Raw genomic sequence first — 17,543 nt, forward strand, 5'->3', positions numbered from 1 at the left:
TAAAGGACAGGAACATCTAACGGATTGACAGTTCTCTGTTCATCCTGTGTAAAGGACAGGAACATCTAACTGATTGATTGACAGTTCTCTGCTCATCCTATATATAGTACAGGAACATCTAACTGATTGATTGACAGTTCTCTGTTCATCCTATATATAGTACAGGAACATCTAACTGATTGATTGACAGTTCTCTGCTCATCCTATATATAGTACAGGAACATCTAACTGATTGATTGACAGTTCTCTGTTCATCCTATATATAGTACAGGAACATCTAACTGATTGATTGACAGTTCTCTGTTCATCCTATATATAGTACAGGAACATCTAACTGATTGATTGACAGTTCTCTGTTCATCCTATATATAGTACAGGAACATCTAACTGATTGATTGACAGTTCTCTGTTCATCCTATATATAGTACAGGAACATCTAACTGATTGATTGACAGTTCTCTGCTCATCCTATATATAGTACAGGAACATCTAACTGATTGATTGACAGTTCTCTGCTCATCCTATATATAGTACAGGAACATCTAACTGATTGATTGACAGTTCTCTGCTCATCCTATATATAGTACAGGAACATCTAACTGATTGATTGACAGTTCTCTGTTCATCCTATATATAGTACAGGAACATCTAACTGATTGATTGGTAGTTCTCTGTTCATCCTATATATAGTACAGGAACATCTAACTGATTGATTGACAGTTCTCTGTTCATCCTATATATAGTACAGGAACATCTAACTGATTGATTGACAGTTCTCTGCTCATCCTATATATAGTACAGGAACATCTAACTGATTGATTGACAGTTCTCTGCTCATCCTATATATAGTACAGGAACATCTAACTGATTGATTGACAGTTCTCTGCTCATCCTATATATAGTACAGGAACATCTAACTGATTGATTGACAGTTCTCTGTTCATCCTATATATAGTACAGGAACATCTAACTGATTGATTGACAGTTCTCTGTTCATCCTATGTATAGTACAGGAACATCTAACTGATTGATTGACAGTTCTCTGTTCATCCTATGTATAGTACAGGAACATCTAACTGATTGATTGACAGTTCTCTGTTCATCCTATGTATAGTACAGGAACATCTAACTGATTGATTGACAGTTCTCTGTTCATCCTATATATAGTACAGGAACATCTAACTGATTGATTGACAGTTCTCTGTTCATCCTATGTATAGTACAGGAACATCTAACTGATTGATTGACAGTTCTCTGTTCATCCTATATATAGTACAGGAACATCTAACTGATTGGTAGTTCTCTGTTCATCCTATATATAGTACAGGAACATCTAACTGATTGATTGACAGTTCTCTGTTCATCCTATATATAGTACAGGAACATCTAACTGATTGGTCTTTCTCTGCTCATCCTATATATAGTACAGGAACATCTAACTGATTGATTGACAGTTCTCTGTTCATCCTATATGTAGTACAGGAACATCTAACTGATTAATTGACAGTTCTCTGCTCATCCTATATATAGTACAGGAACATCTAACTGATTGATTGACAGTTCTCTGTTCATCCTATATATATAGTACAGGAACATCTAACGGATTGATTGACAGTTCTCTGTTCATCCTATATGTAGTACAGGAACATCTAACTGATTGATTGACAGTTCTCTGTTCATCCTATATATAGTACAGGAACATCTAACTGATTGATTGACAGTTCTCTGTTCATCCTATATATAGTACAGGAACATCTAACTGATTGGTCTTTCTCTGCTCATCCTATATATAGTACAGGAACATCTAACTGATTGATTGACAGTTCTCTGCTCATCCTATATATAGTACAGGAACATCTAACTGATTGATTGACAGTTCTCTGTTCATCCTATATATATAGTACAGGAACATCTAACGGATTGATTGACAGTTCTCTGTTCATCCTATATGTAGTACAGGAACATCTAACTGATTGATTGACAGTTCTCTGTTCATCCTATATATATAGTACAGGAACATCTAACTGATTGATTGACAGTTCTCTGTTCATCCTATATATATAGTACAGGAACATCTAACTGATTGGTAGTTCTCTGTTCATCCTATATATAGTACAGGAACATCTAACTGATTGATTGACAGTTCTCTGTTCATCCTATATATAGTACAGGAACATCTAACTGATTGATTGACAGTTCTCTGTTCATACTATGAAACTGATTTGTTTCTCAAATACCCCAGTCAGACATTAATCGGTCCAACTTTTATGTTAAAATATGAGATATGAGTCACTGCTTAATGAGAATTGTAATGTCTTGGGTTCGATTCCCTGATTATATTTCCTGGCTTGTTCGCATATGTTACAAAAGTTTGATACGGATATACATTTAATGGATGGTCGCTTAATAACCACACGACCAAACATCAAGCCGTGCTCCCAAATCAAACTGCCTCGCCGTGAGAGAATGGTATGCAATTCAATACGGTGTTAAACCTCACCCACTCACTAACCCTTGACACGGGCCGAGTACATAGACGGATTGGTATATTTAATCCTGCTTCAGCCGACAGATCATGGTGAAATTCTGGAGACTAAACAACCATACAGAATATAATCCCAGGAACGCTAATGTTTATTATACTGAGGGAAACAAATAAGGGAACATCACTTCATGGCAGTGTTCCCTTTATTTATTCTTAGACTTCCTCCCACAGCGCTATTAAAAGCCGGTGATGAAAGCTGGAAAATATTAAAGGAAAGTTTGAATTTTCCCGTGTTCTGTTATTTGTTTAAAATTTAAAATGCAGAGAACACATCCATAAACTTAATATTACGATCCGAGAAACATGAACGTGATGTTGATTACCATGTTGATTAGATATTGGTATCCGAGGTACCGGCGATCATGTAGAGAAAGTATATGATAAACCGACAGGTTCCCTCAGATACTGTATTCATACGAAGTATCGAAAGTTACATAATTTGAAATTTACTATGCAGACATCCATTATTTTAAGAATGGTACGGGATAAAGATATATTTACACTCGCATGTTTCTTCTTTATCGTATATCATACGAATTAAATATTTCCTTCATGACCGACCAATGCCACGGAACATTTACGCCTAAAATGATATGATTAAATACGATATATGAGCCCTCGCAGGAAATTAACCAGTAATGAATTATAACGAATATGCATAGGTTCTATATCTTTATAGATAAACATGGCACTGGTATTATATTCCACTGACAAATATTTTCCAACATAATTTTTTAAAATATAATCTAGCACACCCACATTTATAATTAGATAAGCACTGTACCATATATCAATCACTAAGTATTATTGTGCTCGGTTGTATTTTTCAACTGTAAACGGGGGCGGTGGGGTAGCCTAATGGTTAAAGCGTCCGCTTGTCACGCTGAAGACCCGGGTTCGATTCGCCACGGGGGTACAATGTGTGAAGCCCATTTCTGGTGTCCCCGCCGTGATATTGCTGGAATATTGCTAAAAGCAGCGTAACACCATACTCACTCAACTGTTTTCAGGCTTGTCATTAGTCGAGGAGGCCGGACATAATCTCAGATCTGGTGCAATATATGCTATCACGTGTCTGTTATGCCTCGACATGATGTGTGCTGGTTGTGAATAAAATACACGTATATTAAAGTATGTCTCCCTTTTGTCGTCATTTCATTACCAATTTCATATGTTGTAAACACGGCTGTTCACTTAACGCAAGATTTTGTATATTTCAAAACATTGTGTTGACTTTCGAATGCAATTTAGGAAGCAGCTCTCTAAGTGCGAGGCGGTGGGGTAGCCTAGTGGTTGAAGCGTTCGATCGTCACGCAGAAAATTAGGGTTCGATTCCCAACATGGGTACAATGTGTGAAGCCCATTTCTGGTGTCACCCGCTGTGATATTGCTGGAATACTGCTAAGAGCGTCGAAAACTAAACTCGTCGCTCACTCACTCAGAGCATCAGCTTATCGAACATGGAATTCAGAACACATAATATTTTGTAAAACACAAACTGACACCTGCGTCAATGTCACACAATCATCGGTCACAATGAGCAGTCTCCTATGGTGTCATCGTCAGCAACAACAAACGTGTTTTCTTTGGCAGTGCGACCCGTGAAGTTCCGGGTTAGAATTGATCTTATTCACTAACGGGATCGGGTGGTCAGGCTCGCTGACTGGGTTGATCGATGTTTAGTTTTACGTCGCACTCAGCAATATTCCAGCTATATGGCGGCGATCTGTAAATAATCGAGTCTGGACCAGACAATCCAGTAATCAACAACATAAGCATCGATCTGCGCAATTGGGAACTGATGCCTATAATAGGAGATGCCATGGAGATACCATGTTGATTTGACTTGGTTGAGTCCAAACAATGCAAATATTCAACATGTTGAGATCAAAATATAAGATAAACATTTATAGCTGTTATTTGAAAACTCATTTTTGAAAGCTAATGTGTTTTTAACCGATATGTCAAGGCCGAAATTTATCGAGAATTGACTTGGTTGACTCCTAGCGGTGCAAATATGGGGGTTTCCTCGGCATTGAATGCAATTTCCTGCGGGTTATTTCACCAGTTCTGTGTATTTTGTAAATGTTATTTTGAATAAGTAATAAATAAGTAAATAGTCCTTAAGAAATATTTGCTACATGTATTACCATAAGTGACCATCCTTTTTCGGACAGTTCTTAAATGCCCATGTGTAACTAGGTATTCATAAACACTACCGTTCTTGATCCGTTCTTGAACCATCCATCCGGTCTTGATCCCTTTCTGTATCATCCGTTCTTGATCCGTTCTTGAACCATCCATTCTTGATTCGTTTCCTAACCATCCGTTCTTGAACCATCCGGTCTTAATCACAGGCCCTCGTGTCTTTGCGAAGATTAAAGATTAAAAAAAATATTTTTTTGAGATGACCCCCGACTCGAAATGCAACACAGTGCAATACATTATGACAAGGCTGGACACTTCGGTATACCCCACCCGCCTGCTTTGCCGATCGCTACGCTACCATCGTAGGGCTTGCTATGACCACACACCCGTCTTCGGCGGACAGGTCGTCATCCATTTGTGTCAAGATCGTTTATAGACTGTTTGCAGTGAAAACGTACCGATGAATTTCACTTTAAACAAAAAAGTAAATCAAATAAAGTGAAATTACGACTGCGAATCCTCATAAATTTGCCTTGCCAACTGAACTTTTAAATCTCTGAATTTTATTCATTGTAGGACAAAAGTTGTTTACAAATACAAACCAATAATAGCGATTTGAAACTATGATCGTTTGTTAAACAACTTTTATCCTAAGATGAATAAAATTCTGAGATTTAAATGGTCACTGGCAAGGTAAAATTATGATGATTCGCAATCTTAATTCATCTTATTAGATTTACTTTTTTGTTTAAATTGACATTCATCGGTACGTTTTCAATGCAAACAGACTATAATTGGGGGTCAAAATCGGGTTTCAATCGACTTGCAGAAATGACAATAAAGAATTGGTAGGTGTCATGAGTGGTGATCGATAGGCCAATCATCCATGATTATGTTTACATTACGTTTTAATCGATTGCATGCGATGGTAGCGTAGCGATCGGGAAAGCAGGCGGGTAGGGTACACCGAAGTGTCCGGCCTTGTCATAATATGTATTGTACTGTAAAGCATTTCGAGTCGGGGGTCATCTCAAATGTTTTATGTGTTTTTAACATCTTTAATCCTCGCAAAGACACGCGGGCCTGTGGTCTTGATCCCTTCCTGAATCATCCGCTCTTGATACGTTTCTGGACTTTCCGTTCTTGGTCCGTTTCTCAATCATCCGTTTTTGATGCCTTCTTGAACCATACGTTCTTGATCCGTTTCTGAACCATCCCTGAACCGTTTCTGAACCATCCCTGAACCGTTTCTGAACCATCCCTGAACCGTTTCTGAACCGTTTCTGAACCACCCCTGAACCGTTTCTGAACCATCCCTGATCCGTTTCTGTTTGAAATTTATTAGAATATATGGGGAAAATGAAAATAAAAATAATCAGTATGTAACTTAACTATGTCTATGGGCTCGGTTCCAAATAATAATAGGTGTCATGTAATCTACAGTATGTCAAAATGAAATTTCAAAATACGGTAGGTTTAACTCTTATTTCGCCGCTCAGTTTTCAATTATCCATATTGGAGTTTACACGATAGTATGTATTTGCATTTATTTATATTTACTATTTACATATCACATATCTCGTCCTATGTATATGCATGGCTCGGTGCTATACAAACATAACGCACCTTGTGATAACAATCAGATGAATGGTCATAGAGTGTGGACTATCTGCGTTATCTCATTTCGACCTTGACATTGTAATTCGAAGGACAGTATCCAGGACATACGCTGGGAGTACAGTGTAACTCATAAACCGCTCTGTCATACTGTCTCTACTGACTGCAAGACGGCATCGGTCCCGCAACCCTGGCCCATCACAAGGTATTGTAAAAACTTGATTGTATTGCACAATATTTACATGCAGTATATACAGACACTTGTCGTCTGCATGTGTTGATGTTCACTGACCTACAAACGTGTAGGATAAGCCGAAAGCGTGATGGTATTGCACAATATTAATATGCTTATAGTATAGAATATGTATAGGTTAGATCACGAGGACCTGGCGTCTAATCGTTGAAGTGGTTAGTTAGATCACGAGGCGCGTAGCGCCGAGTGATCTAACTAACTCCACTTCAACTGTTACTAAGGTCGAGTGGTCTAACTTCGACTTAAACTCATGACACATAATTAAATGGCTACATGTACACTAAACATTATCAAAACAATGATAAATTCAATGCACTATATTTAGTTGCGCTTTCGCGTAGTAAAAGTTTTATTTTCACACTTAAGGTCCATGAAAATTTCGTTTTGCACGTGCATTCACATGTCACTTACAGCACGTGCCATCTGATATATCTGAACACGATAAGGGCTGTTTGACAATGTAATGTGTGCCCTGAATGCGCAGAGTAATTGTACTATTTGATATATTATTCTCGGTTAGAGGCGAATGATTGAATGTTAGTCTGCCCTGTACGAGAGTTATAAATGAATGATTTTCCCGCATGCGCAAACGTTCATCAAGAAACATGCTCTCACATTCACCGCCATTGCCAGTGTCAGCAACAAATGGGTCCAGAATGTCTGAAGAAGATTTTATTCCGTGCTCACAAATATATTTGAGCTCAAATGTTCATTGTAATGAAGTTTATCCGACAAATTATGCTACTCAGTACAGTGATATTAGCGACAACGACGACGGCGTTGCCGGGAATAGGCAGACTGCGGATAAACATTGTGACATACCGTCAACAGGTTCGGTACAACCCCCGAACGGGTACTTGAGCCCGTTCGGGAACTAACACCCCGATCGGGATAATAAAATTGCCCTCAAAGTGCAGAAAAACCATGTTTTTCTCCACCCAAGGCGGCAATTCACATCGGCGCATTATGGTGTCTTGTTATACATGTCAACGAAACCTCCAACTAGGCAATGGTTACACGCAAGTTCCCAAACGATGCCGCATTTTGGGCGCTACCCCCTCGAAACAGAGGACCCGTGTGGTGAATGTTACACATTTAGGCCTAGAAATGCATCATTAAAGTCATTCTTTGCAGATGTTTGAACAGAAATGCAATTGTCCCTCACCACACTTTCCTTGTCGATCGGAAGTAAATGCCCAGCGCCCTCTAGTTAGCGACAAAAGGGGGAAACAACTCCAGCAGCGGTTCATCTGCTTGAAAGTATGGAAACATATTTAAGCAATAAATCGTGTTTTTAATGTACGTTAATTTCAAGTGAACGTAGGTGGAATTGTCGCTACCATGAGGTCACAACTCCATATGTGGAATATAATAAAGCTATTTGACTTCGCATGTAATTACTATTAACATAAGTATCATCGCTTCATCATCTAGTTGTCTGTAAACTATCATGGTATTTTCGTTTACAAAGCAAACATATTTTCGTCCCCTTGCATTACTAACCTTTCAAGTGCAATGTACAGTGGCATGTTCAATGCCATGTATGGTTTCATAATATAAAATGCTATTCATGATCCTTTTATATTTTCAATCTTAATTCTGGTTCAGATGAAGCGCGAAATCATTATGTCACAACTGCGCCTCCATAGTTTTTTGCTGGTGTGCCATTCCAGCTTAGATTATCGCCCTTTGTAGGCAAACAGAGGGCGCTTGGCAGTTACTTCCGGATAAGATTGAAAGTGTGGTGAGTGACAAGTGCATTTGAGCTAAAATAATGGCATAAAATGACATAATTGATATATTTTGAGACCATAATGTGTATAAGTTCTGCAAGGGGTCCTCTGTTTCGAGGGGGTAGCGCCCAAAATGCGGCATCATTTGGGAACTTGCGTGTAACCATTGCCTAGTTGGATGTTTCGTTGACATGTATAACAAGACACCATAATGCGCCGATGTGAATTGCCGCTTGGGTGGAGAAAAACATGTTTTTTCTGAACTTTGAGGGCGATTTTATTATCCCGATCGGGGTGTTAGTTCCCGAACGGGCTCAAGTACCCGTTCGGGGGTTGTACCGAACCTGGTCAAGTGAAGATGATGCCATGTATGTAGCTTCTCAACAGATTGAGAGTGAGTTGTTTAAAAAACAGAAAAGTGAATTTCTTGTTTTGTCTTCGAGCGATGATGACATGATATATGCAGTTTCACAAGAGATGGAAAGGCAATATGCAAGCACATCAACTAATACACGCTTCGGTGAACCCTTATCTGATCGGGAAGTTACGGAAATGAGCAAGAAGATAGTGCCACAGAAAACACAGAAGTCTATAGAATGGGCATGTCGTCTGTTTGAATCTTGGCGAATTTCGAGGAATGGAAGGATACTAAATGGTGATACATCCGGGAATCGACTTAGTTTGATTCCGCATGATCTAAAGGATCTGAATGATGACGAACTTAATTATTGTCTGTGTAGATTTATTATGGAAGTGAGAAAGGAGAACGGCGAAAACTATTTACGACAGTTGGGTTTGCTTATCCAAATGAAGTTGGTGAATTTGGGTAGAAATGTGCAGTTCTTATCAGACCCGGTTTACACAGAACTGCAAACGACACTGGACAATGTCATGAAAGTGAGGGCAAGCGAAGGACTTGGAATGCATCCAAGACAGGCAGATGTGATTACTGTACATCAGGAGCAAGTACTTTGGGATAAAGGTATTCTTGGCGATTCATCTCCTCAGACGCTGCTTGATACCATGCTATACTTAATTGGCCTCAACTTCCCTTTACGCAGTGGCGTTGAACACAGAATTTTGACAGTTGATCAAATTGAAATTGGAGAAAATGACCAGGGTGAGTTCATACGCTACCATGAAAAGGTCAGTAAATGCAATCAACGTGGTTTGAAGGACTACCATGTTACACCCCAAAAGTGTTACTGCGTATGCTAGTGATGTATCTGATAAATGCATCGTCCACCTGTACCGGAAGTACCTCGGTCTTCGTCCTGCTGATGCTCCTACAGCTTTATACTTACGTCAACTTAGTAAACCCAGGCCTGATCGATGGTATTCAGTGTCGCCAGTAGGAGAACACACACTGAGTAAAACGGTGTCCAGATTGTGCGCTGCTGCCGGATTCAGTGGTAAGATTTTCAAATTCATTTATCTAAAAAACTGCATTACTCAAAATATATTACCAACTTTACAGTGTCAAATGAGAACATTTATTTATAATACATTCCTTACTTAAACCAGGTGTTTCTTTACCTGTAATTTAGTTAGATGTAAATGACGAAGCGTGTTTTACATAAATATAGCATCAATTCATCTCTTGACTTGTTTTGATTGGGTTAACATTTGTCTTTTCAGGTTTCTACACAAATCATTCGTTGAGAGAGCAACGTGTGCGACGCGCCTGTTTCGCTCAGGTGTAGATGAGCAGTTGATTGCTAAAACAACCGGTCACAGGAGTAACGCCATTCGCAACTACAAGCGTGTCTGTACTGAACAAGAGGCGACTATGAGCAGGATAGTGCAAGGGAAACCAAGAAAGCGACGAAGTGAAACGGCATCCATGTCATCCAGTTCATGCGAGAAATCTAGAGCTTTACAAAAGACCAGTACCGATGGTATCAACATCTCTGTCAACGTTACGGTCGCAAAATGAAACTTTGTGTATGTTCTGTGAATAAATACATTCTGCAGTATACATTGCTGTTATTTTTTTTTATTGTTCCATTAAACCATGACTATTTAGTTTCAGTTCGTAGTCTAACCAACCCAGATATTAGACTACGACCGGGACTACTTTTTAAATGTTTGCTTTCATGATAGAATCTGACCAGCTTTACTTCACATCAGCGTTTGCCAATTACAATCATCCAACCAAAACTAGGCGCAGATTGTTGAAAAGGTCTTATGGAACAATTATGCAATGCTGTTATTTTTTCTATTGTTCCATAAGACCTTTTCAACAATCTGCGCCTAGTTTTGGTTGCTTGATTGTAATTGGCAAACGCTGATGTGAAGTAAAGCTGGTCAGATTCCAACATGAAAGCAAACATTTAGAAAGTAGTCCCGGTCGTAGTCTAACTAATATCTGGGTTGGTTAGACTACGAACTGAAACAAAACAGTCATGGTTTAACGTCTGTTATTGTGTATATGCATTCACGTACATGAATCATCAACATAAGGGCATTGTACCACAATGAAGGTAAACAGATAGACTGATAACATAGCACAGATAAATTCAGACAGTATAGGATGTCGTCTGCTTGTGCTCATAAGCACTGACCAACATGGAACATTAACCAAGCAGTCCTATCTAGTCAATTATGTGAGTGGGTTTAGTTTTACGCCGCATTTAGCAATGTTCCAGCAATATTATCACGGCGCGGGTCATCATAAACGGGCTCACATATTGAACTCATGTAAGGAATTGAACCCGGGTCTTTGGCGTAAGGGGTTTTACCACTAGGCTACCCCATCGCCCCAGTCATGTATGTATTCGATGCACAGTGATGGTAGTATACCCACTTTCGCTAAATCCGGTTGACATGGATCCGAGGCTCTGCAGGACGCCACATATGTTATCAAACATTCGCTGATTGTCTGACTGGTTTGTTGACATGCCCCCGTCGTGTGACAGACAAACTGTTGTGCGATATGAAGCAATACACGCCTCCTTCTAGTGCAAACTCTCTGATTGGTGGGTGCTACCGTCAGGGCAAGCCAAGCTTTACCTTTTCGCAAACACCTAGTGTTATTACTGACATCATTAAGAGAACCATTCATGCACTGCAATGTTGCTTTTTACGCCTAATGGAATCTGTTTCGTGGGAAAGACATGGTTATTCTCAAGCATTGTCGTTTTATATGTATAAGCGGCAGCGTCTGTCTCAAACCTTCTACAACCAGACGCGGTAAGAATGGTCGAGGCAAATGCGCATTGGTCAACTCTAAAACTACAGTTAACAAACACATGGCGGCTGTATGGTCTAAAGGGCGTTAAATATATAATTCAACGCTTGCAAAAACAATATAAAAAACATCGACCCGCATTGCAGCTGATTGTTTCGTCTATTATACCTTCTTAAGATTACTATCGTAAGGTATAATACACCCAGAATTGATTCTGGATACACACAAGACGGACGTTTGATTTAACTGTTACATACTGAATAGATGGTTGGAGTACAATATCCATGTTTCTTCTACACAGAACCCGTCAAAGTCATTCACTCTAACGTTTTAATACCAGGGAGACTGTTTACACTGATCTTACAAAAAGCTTCATGTTTGTGTGGATTGATGATACTATCGAGATACCCTTATGTGGCGTCGTGTGGTCCTGTGCATAGAGCTCAGGTCACAAATCAGGTGAAGTTAAGCAACCTTGGGCACAGAGAGTCCTTGGTGGCCGTGTTTGGCAGCTTGACTCCTGAGAGTGTCTAGGCCTTCAATCCTGCCCCACAACGAAGCACATGTGACGCATGTGGCCTCACCGTAGGCAAGTGATTTTGTTCAATATTACCTCTGTCCACACAGCAGTAAAGTGGGTACCTGGTATGACTGACTGACTGAATTTGGTTTTGCGCCGCTTTTAGCAATATTCCAGCAACATCACTGCGGGGGACACCAGAAATCGGCTTCATACATTGTACCCATGTGGGGATTCGAACCCGGGTCTTCGGCGTGACGAACCAACGCTTTAACCGCTAGGCTACCCCACCGCCCCTGTACCTGGTATGATACGATGGTAGTGTGAATGTGAACCTTGAGCGCCTGACAGGCGACCGGTTGTATTCTCCAAAGGGATTGTTCTGTAGTCGTTGAACAGGGGTAATATATCAGCGCTATGAGCATGCAATCTGCATGGATAAATGCGCAATATAAATTGACCATTACATTATTAGTACTATTATTGTCTGTTGGGAATAATACCGAAGTCTACAATAATACCGCGGAATAGGTCATGTGTGTATATCTCATCATGATTATGATTGAGTAACGTTATGGTTTCAGACAGTTACAGCTAGTTATCTTCGTATTTCCTGACCCACATCTCCAGCCATGCCGACATGTCTGTTAAAGACAAACCTCAAGGACAGCGAGGTCCCGGAAGATCTTGACGTCAATTTGGCGAAGACAATCTCTAAGGTTCTCAACAAACCCATGGAGGTCAGTGACGATTATTCATACATGGGAGATGTGTGTTTCCGAGTTATAAGCTTAATTCTGGATCTTAGGAAGTGTAACGACCCTATCATTTGAAGGACTAGGCCGATTTGTTGCTGCTTTTCAGTCGCATTGGGCTGATAAATATATCTGGTACTGACTGTGACGGGAGCCACCATTGGGCTGATAAATATATCTGGTACTGACTGTGACGGGAGCCACCATTGGGCTGATAAATATATCTGGTACTGACTGTGACGGGAGCCACCATTGGGCTGGTAAATATATCTGGTACTGACTGTGACGGGAGCCACCATTGGGCTGGTAAATATATCTGGTACTGACTGTGACGGGAGCCACCATTGGGCTGGTAAATATATCTGGTACTGACTGTGACGGGAGCCACCATTGGGCTGGTAAATATATCTGGTACTGACTGTGACGGGAGCCACCATTGGGCTGGTAAATATATCTGGTACTGACTGTGACGGGAGCCACCATTGGGCTGGTAAATATATCTGGTACTGACTGTGACGGGAGCCACCATTGGGCTGGTAAATATATCTGGTACTGACTGTGACGGGAGCCACCATTGGGCTGGTAAATATATCTGGTACTGACTGTGACGGGAGCCACCATTGGGCTGGTAAATATATCTGGTACTGACTGTGACGGGAGCCACCATTGGGCTGGTAAATATATCTGGTACTGGCTGTGACGGGAGCCACCATTGGGCTGGTAAATATATCTGGTACTGACTGTGACGGGAGCCACCATTGGGCAGAGTTCGCTGACCTTTTCACCTGTTTCCACAAAATATATTGATGGTAATTCATGAACTCGTGCTTATAATATTGTCGAAACCGTACAATGAATTCCACTTTCTCATCGATTTCTTTACATCACGGTTTTGTTTGTTACTATTTGTACCCTGATCTTCACAAAACATTGCAGAGAATGAGCACAACAATACAAACTGGACTGCGCATGTACCGCCTGGAGAGCAGGGCCCCGACTTGCTTCCTTCAGATCCACTCAATAGACGTGTTTGACAAAGACAGGAACCCAGCCTACACCCAGCCTATCATCGACTTCCTCAAGAATGCCTTGAACATTGACGGGAATAGGTGATTGGTTTGTAGTTCATAGTTACTGTGTGAAACGTATTTTAAGATGTTGGTCCTGTCGAAATATACAGACGGGTCTGATGATTCATAGTACGTGCTTCTACGGTTATATCTTAATATTCTAGTTGGTCCTTTGTTCAGGGGCGGTGGGGTAACCTAGTGGTTAAAGCGTTCGTTTGCTCGTCACGCCAAAGGCTCGGGTTCGAGTCCCCAGGTGGGTACAATGTGTGAATCCCCTGGAATACTGCTAAAAGCGGCGTAAAACTATACTCACTCACCCACTTTACGTAAATCATCATTCGTTGACACATGTCATCGCACCCCAACAGCTCATGCTGTTAATCACTGGATTGTCTGGTCCAGACTCGATTAAATTCAGACCGCCGCCATATAGCTGGGATATATTGCTTAGATCGGCCTTAAACAACAAACAAACAGTCTATTCAAACACATATTAAACTTTCAAACATGTAACGGTTTCTTCGAATAGTATTTAAATAACAGTTTCATGGTTATTTTTCAGAATTGTTATCCAGTATCTGCCGTTACACCTTCATAACGTTGGATTAGAAACCCCGTTGTAGATGTCGCAGGCAACACTGTCACCCCGTTGTACTTCACAGATGGTCGTCGGAGATGCGCCTGGGTGCTTACTTTGTACAGTGGATTAAAATCAGAACATATGTCACAAGTATTTGAATAAATATACAATTAAATACAATGTCTATGAAAGAAATTGTTTACCGATTCATGCAAGAACTGCTTTAATGACGTATCATCTGTTGCTAACGCTTGTTTCTGTTTCGTTTATCCAAGATATACGTTTATATGATAGTGAAACAGCACAGTGAGTGAGTGAGTTTAGTTTTACGAGTTTAGTTTTAGTTTTTAGCAATATTCCAGCTATATCACGGCGGGAGACACCAGAAATGGGCTTCACATATTGTACCCATGTGGGGAATCGAACCCGGGTCTTCTGCGTGTTGAACGAACGCTTTAACCCCTACGCTATCCCCCGGCCCGAAACAGTACAGTGTCCGACTGGTCAATGAGTGAGTGAGTTAAGTTTTACGCTGCACTCAGCAATATTCCAGTTATTTGGCGGCGGTCTGTAAATAATCGAGTCTGGATTAGACAATCCATAGCTGACTATTGGAAGTCATAGACCTAATTTTAGGTTGCAGTGGAAATTGTTGTGCACATATGGTTAGCAAAACTATGTGTTTCAATATGAAGGTCTCTTCATGTTTAGCTCAGGTAGGTAAATCAGAATCAGATATGACCTAGGACTGACTGACTGACTGAGTTTGGTTTAACGCCACTTTTAGCAATATCACGGCGGGGGACACCAGAAGTGGGCTTCACTCATTGTACCCATGTGGGGAATCGAACCCGGGTCTTTGGCGTGACGAGCAAACGTTTTAACCACTAGACTACCCCACCGCCCCTATGATTTAGGAGACTATGCGGGTTGGTTTCTCTGTTGTTTAACGCCGCACTCATCAATACTCCAGCTATGTGGCGGGGGCCGGTAAATACTCGAGTGTGGACCACAAAATCCAGTGATTAACATTATGAACATCGATGTACGCATTTGGGATACTATGTGTCAACCAAGTCAGCGCGCCTGACCACCCGATCCTGTTAGTCGCCTCTTACGACAAGTATGGGTTGCTACAGAGGATGGGGATGCTTTCTGAAGTAAACCAACAAATATTTACTTGCTTCTACCAGATTTTGTCATAAATGGTGGTCAAATGGTATTTTTCTTATTTAGGAATGGACAACTTTAAATGTCAGTGGACATAAAAGATGTCAGATGTAAACAGCGCTGATATGAAAACAGAGTTCCAGTAGTTAGCAAGTCTCTCAATAACAAAGACTTAATACTTGCCATAAATATCATTGTACAACATTATTCTTCCATATGGTATGTTGGATTCACATATGCCTTGCCTTAATACTTGCCATAAATATCATTGTACAACATTATTCTTCCATATGATATGTTGGATTCACATATGCCTTGCCTTAATACTTGCCATAAATATCATTGTACAACATTATTCTTCCATATGATATGTTGGATTCACATATGCCTTGCCTTAATACTTGCCATAAATATCATTGTACAACATTATTCTTCCATATGATATGTTGGATTCACATATGCCTTGCCTTAATACTTGCCATAAATATCATTGTACAACATTATTCTTCCATATGATATGTTGGATTCACATATGCCTTGCCTTAATACTTGCCATAAATATCATTGTACAACATTATTCTTCCATATGATATGTTGGATTCACATATCCTTGCCTTAATACTTGCCATAAATATCATTGTACAACATTATTCTTCCATATGATATGTTGGATTCACATATGCCTTGCCTTAATACTTGCCATAAATATCATTGTACAACATTATTCTTCCATATGATATGTTGGATTCACATATGCCTTGCCTTAATACTTGCCATAAATATCATTGTACAACATTATTCTTCCATATGATATGTTGGATTCACATATGCCTTGCCTTAATACTTGCCATAAATATCATTGTACAACATTATTCTTCCATATGATATGTTGGATTCACATATGCCTTGTCAATCTGTGGTTCAATGTTGAGTGAGTGAGTTTAGTTTTACACCGCACTCAGCAATATTCGAGCTACATGGCGGCGGTCTGTACATAATCGAGTCTGGACCAGACAATCATGTGATCAACAGCATGAGCATCTATATGTGTAATTGGGAACCGATGAGGTGCGTGGGTCAATGTGGAGGCTGATAGATACAACAGTACTGTAGTAAGCAAAAGGCTTGATGAATTGCTCTATTGCATTTATTGAGTAGTGAGTGTATGGCTTCAAGTGGACAGACCGCAAATGAAAATAACCAGCATAAACATATTACCTTCCAGTATATTGTTTTATGGGGGATTTCTTTTCAATGTGAAGTTTAAACTTTCAAAACGTCTGAAAATTAGATAGCATTCTCCAAATCTAACAGAAAATTAATCTGAAAATAATTTCTTTCCTACTGTTAGTCTGGCTGACTCAATACACTCACTGGTACATACTACATTTCAGTTTTGGCTTATCCAAAGTTAAAAAAAATCATAGATTGGCTTTCTGGTCTATCGGCAACTACGCTGAAAAGGAAGAAAACCATATTTCGACAAAGGCTAAGCCTTCTGAGAAGTGTTGTCAAATACATGTGACATGTGTGCGATCGATCGGGCTACCAGAATACACAGTTGCAGTTCTTTGTTCATAACACATTAAATTAGCCAGAAATGATGTGACATCAGTGTTGCCGGGTCTACTAGTATGAAACGCCGATCTGATGCGCGTCTGTTGGCAGGTATTGCATGATGATTCTGAAACAAGTAAATCTTCGTTAAATAGACTGACGTACAAAAGAAAGTACACACCTGATGTTTTGGGATTATTTGAAAAGTGTTCTGATTTTGACTGGCAACTTCACAATTGGGCACAATATCTGTGGTGTTTTGGCAGCATATTAGGAAAGTCTGTGACGTATATATCACTGTAAAAACTCTTTTCAAAACATTTACGTCGCCTTTGGGAAAGTAATCCAAAAGCACCGGGTGTATACTTTCTTTTGTACGTCAGTGTAGAGATCCATGATTTCCAT

At 40.0% G+C, this 17,543-nt stretch overlaps 1 protein-coding gene across 1 annotated transcript; it reads left to right on the forward strand.

The window, feature by feature from the left end:
• Window positions 1–6,391: 6,391 nt before the first annotated feature.
• On the forward strand, window positions 6,392–14,591 carry LOC124267371. The gene is made up of 4 exons (XM_046702284.1): window positions 6,392–6,515; window positions 12,591–12,746; window positions 13,698–13,870; window positions 14,394–14,591. Exons 2-4 carry the CDS (start codon window positions 12,639–12,641, stop codon window positions 14,452–14,454), a joined length of 342 nt encoding a protein of 113 aa, XP_046558240.1. The 5' UTR covers window positions 6,392–6,515; window positions 12,591–12,638; the 3' UTR covers window positions 14,455–14,591.
• Window positions 14,592–17,543: the final 2,952 nt, after the last annotated feature.

The sequence above is a fragment of the Haliotis rubra genome, unplaced genomic scaffold, assembly GCF_003918875.1.
Source record: "Haliotis rubra isolate DU_JTF1 unplaced genomic scaffold, ASM391887v1 Scf1308, whole genome shotgun sequence".
Lineage (NCBI taxonomy): Eukaryota > Metazoa > Mollusca > Gastropoda > Lepetellida > Haliotidae > Haliotis > Haliotis rubra.

Excerpts from the sequence above, each read along its gene's own strand:
- LOC124267371 (XM_046702284.1), top strand. The coding sequence starts at position 12,639 with ATGCCGACATGTCTGTTAAAGACAAACCTCAAGGACAGCGAGGTCCCG. Across the intron at positions 12,747-13,697 it reads TTCTCAACAAACCCATGGAG|AGAATGAGCACAACAATACA; the intron begins GTCAGTGACGAT and ends AAAACATTGCAG. Across the intron at positions 13,871-14,393 it reads TTGAACATTGACGGGAATAG|AATTGTTATCCAGTATCTGC; the intron begins GTGATTGGTTTG and ends GTTATTTTTCAG.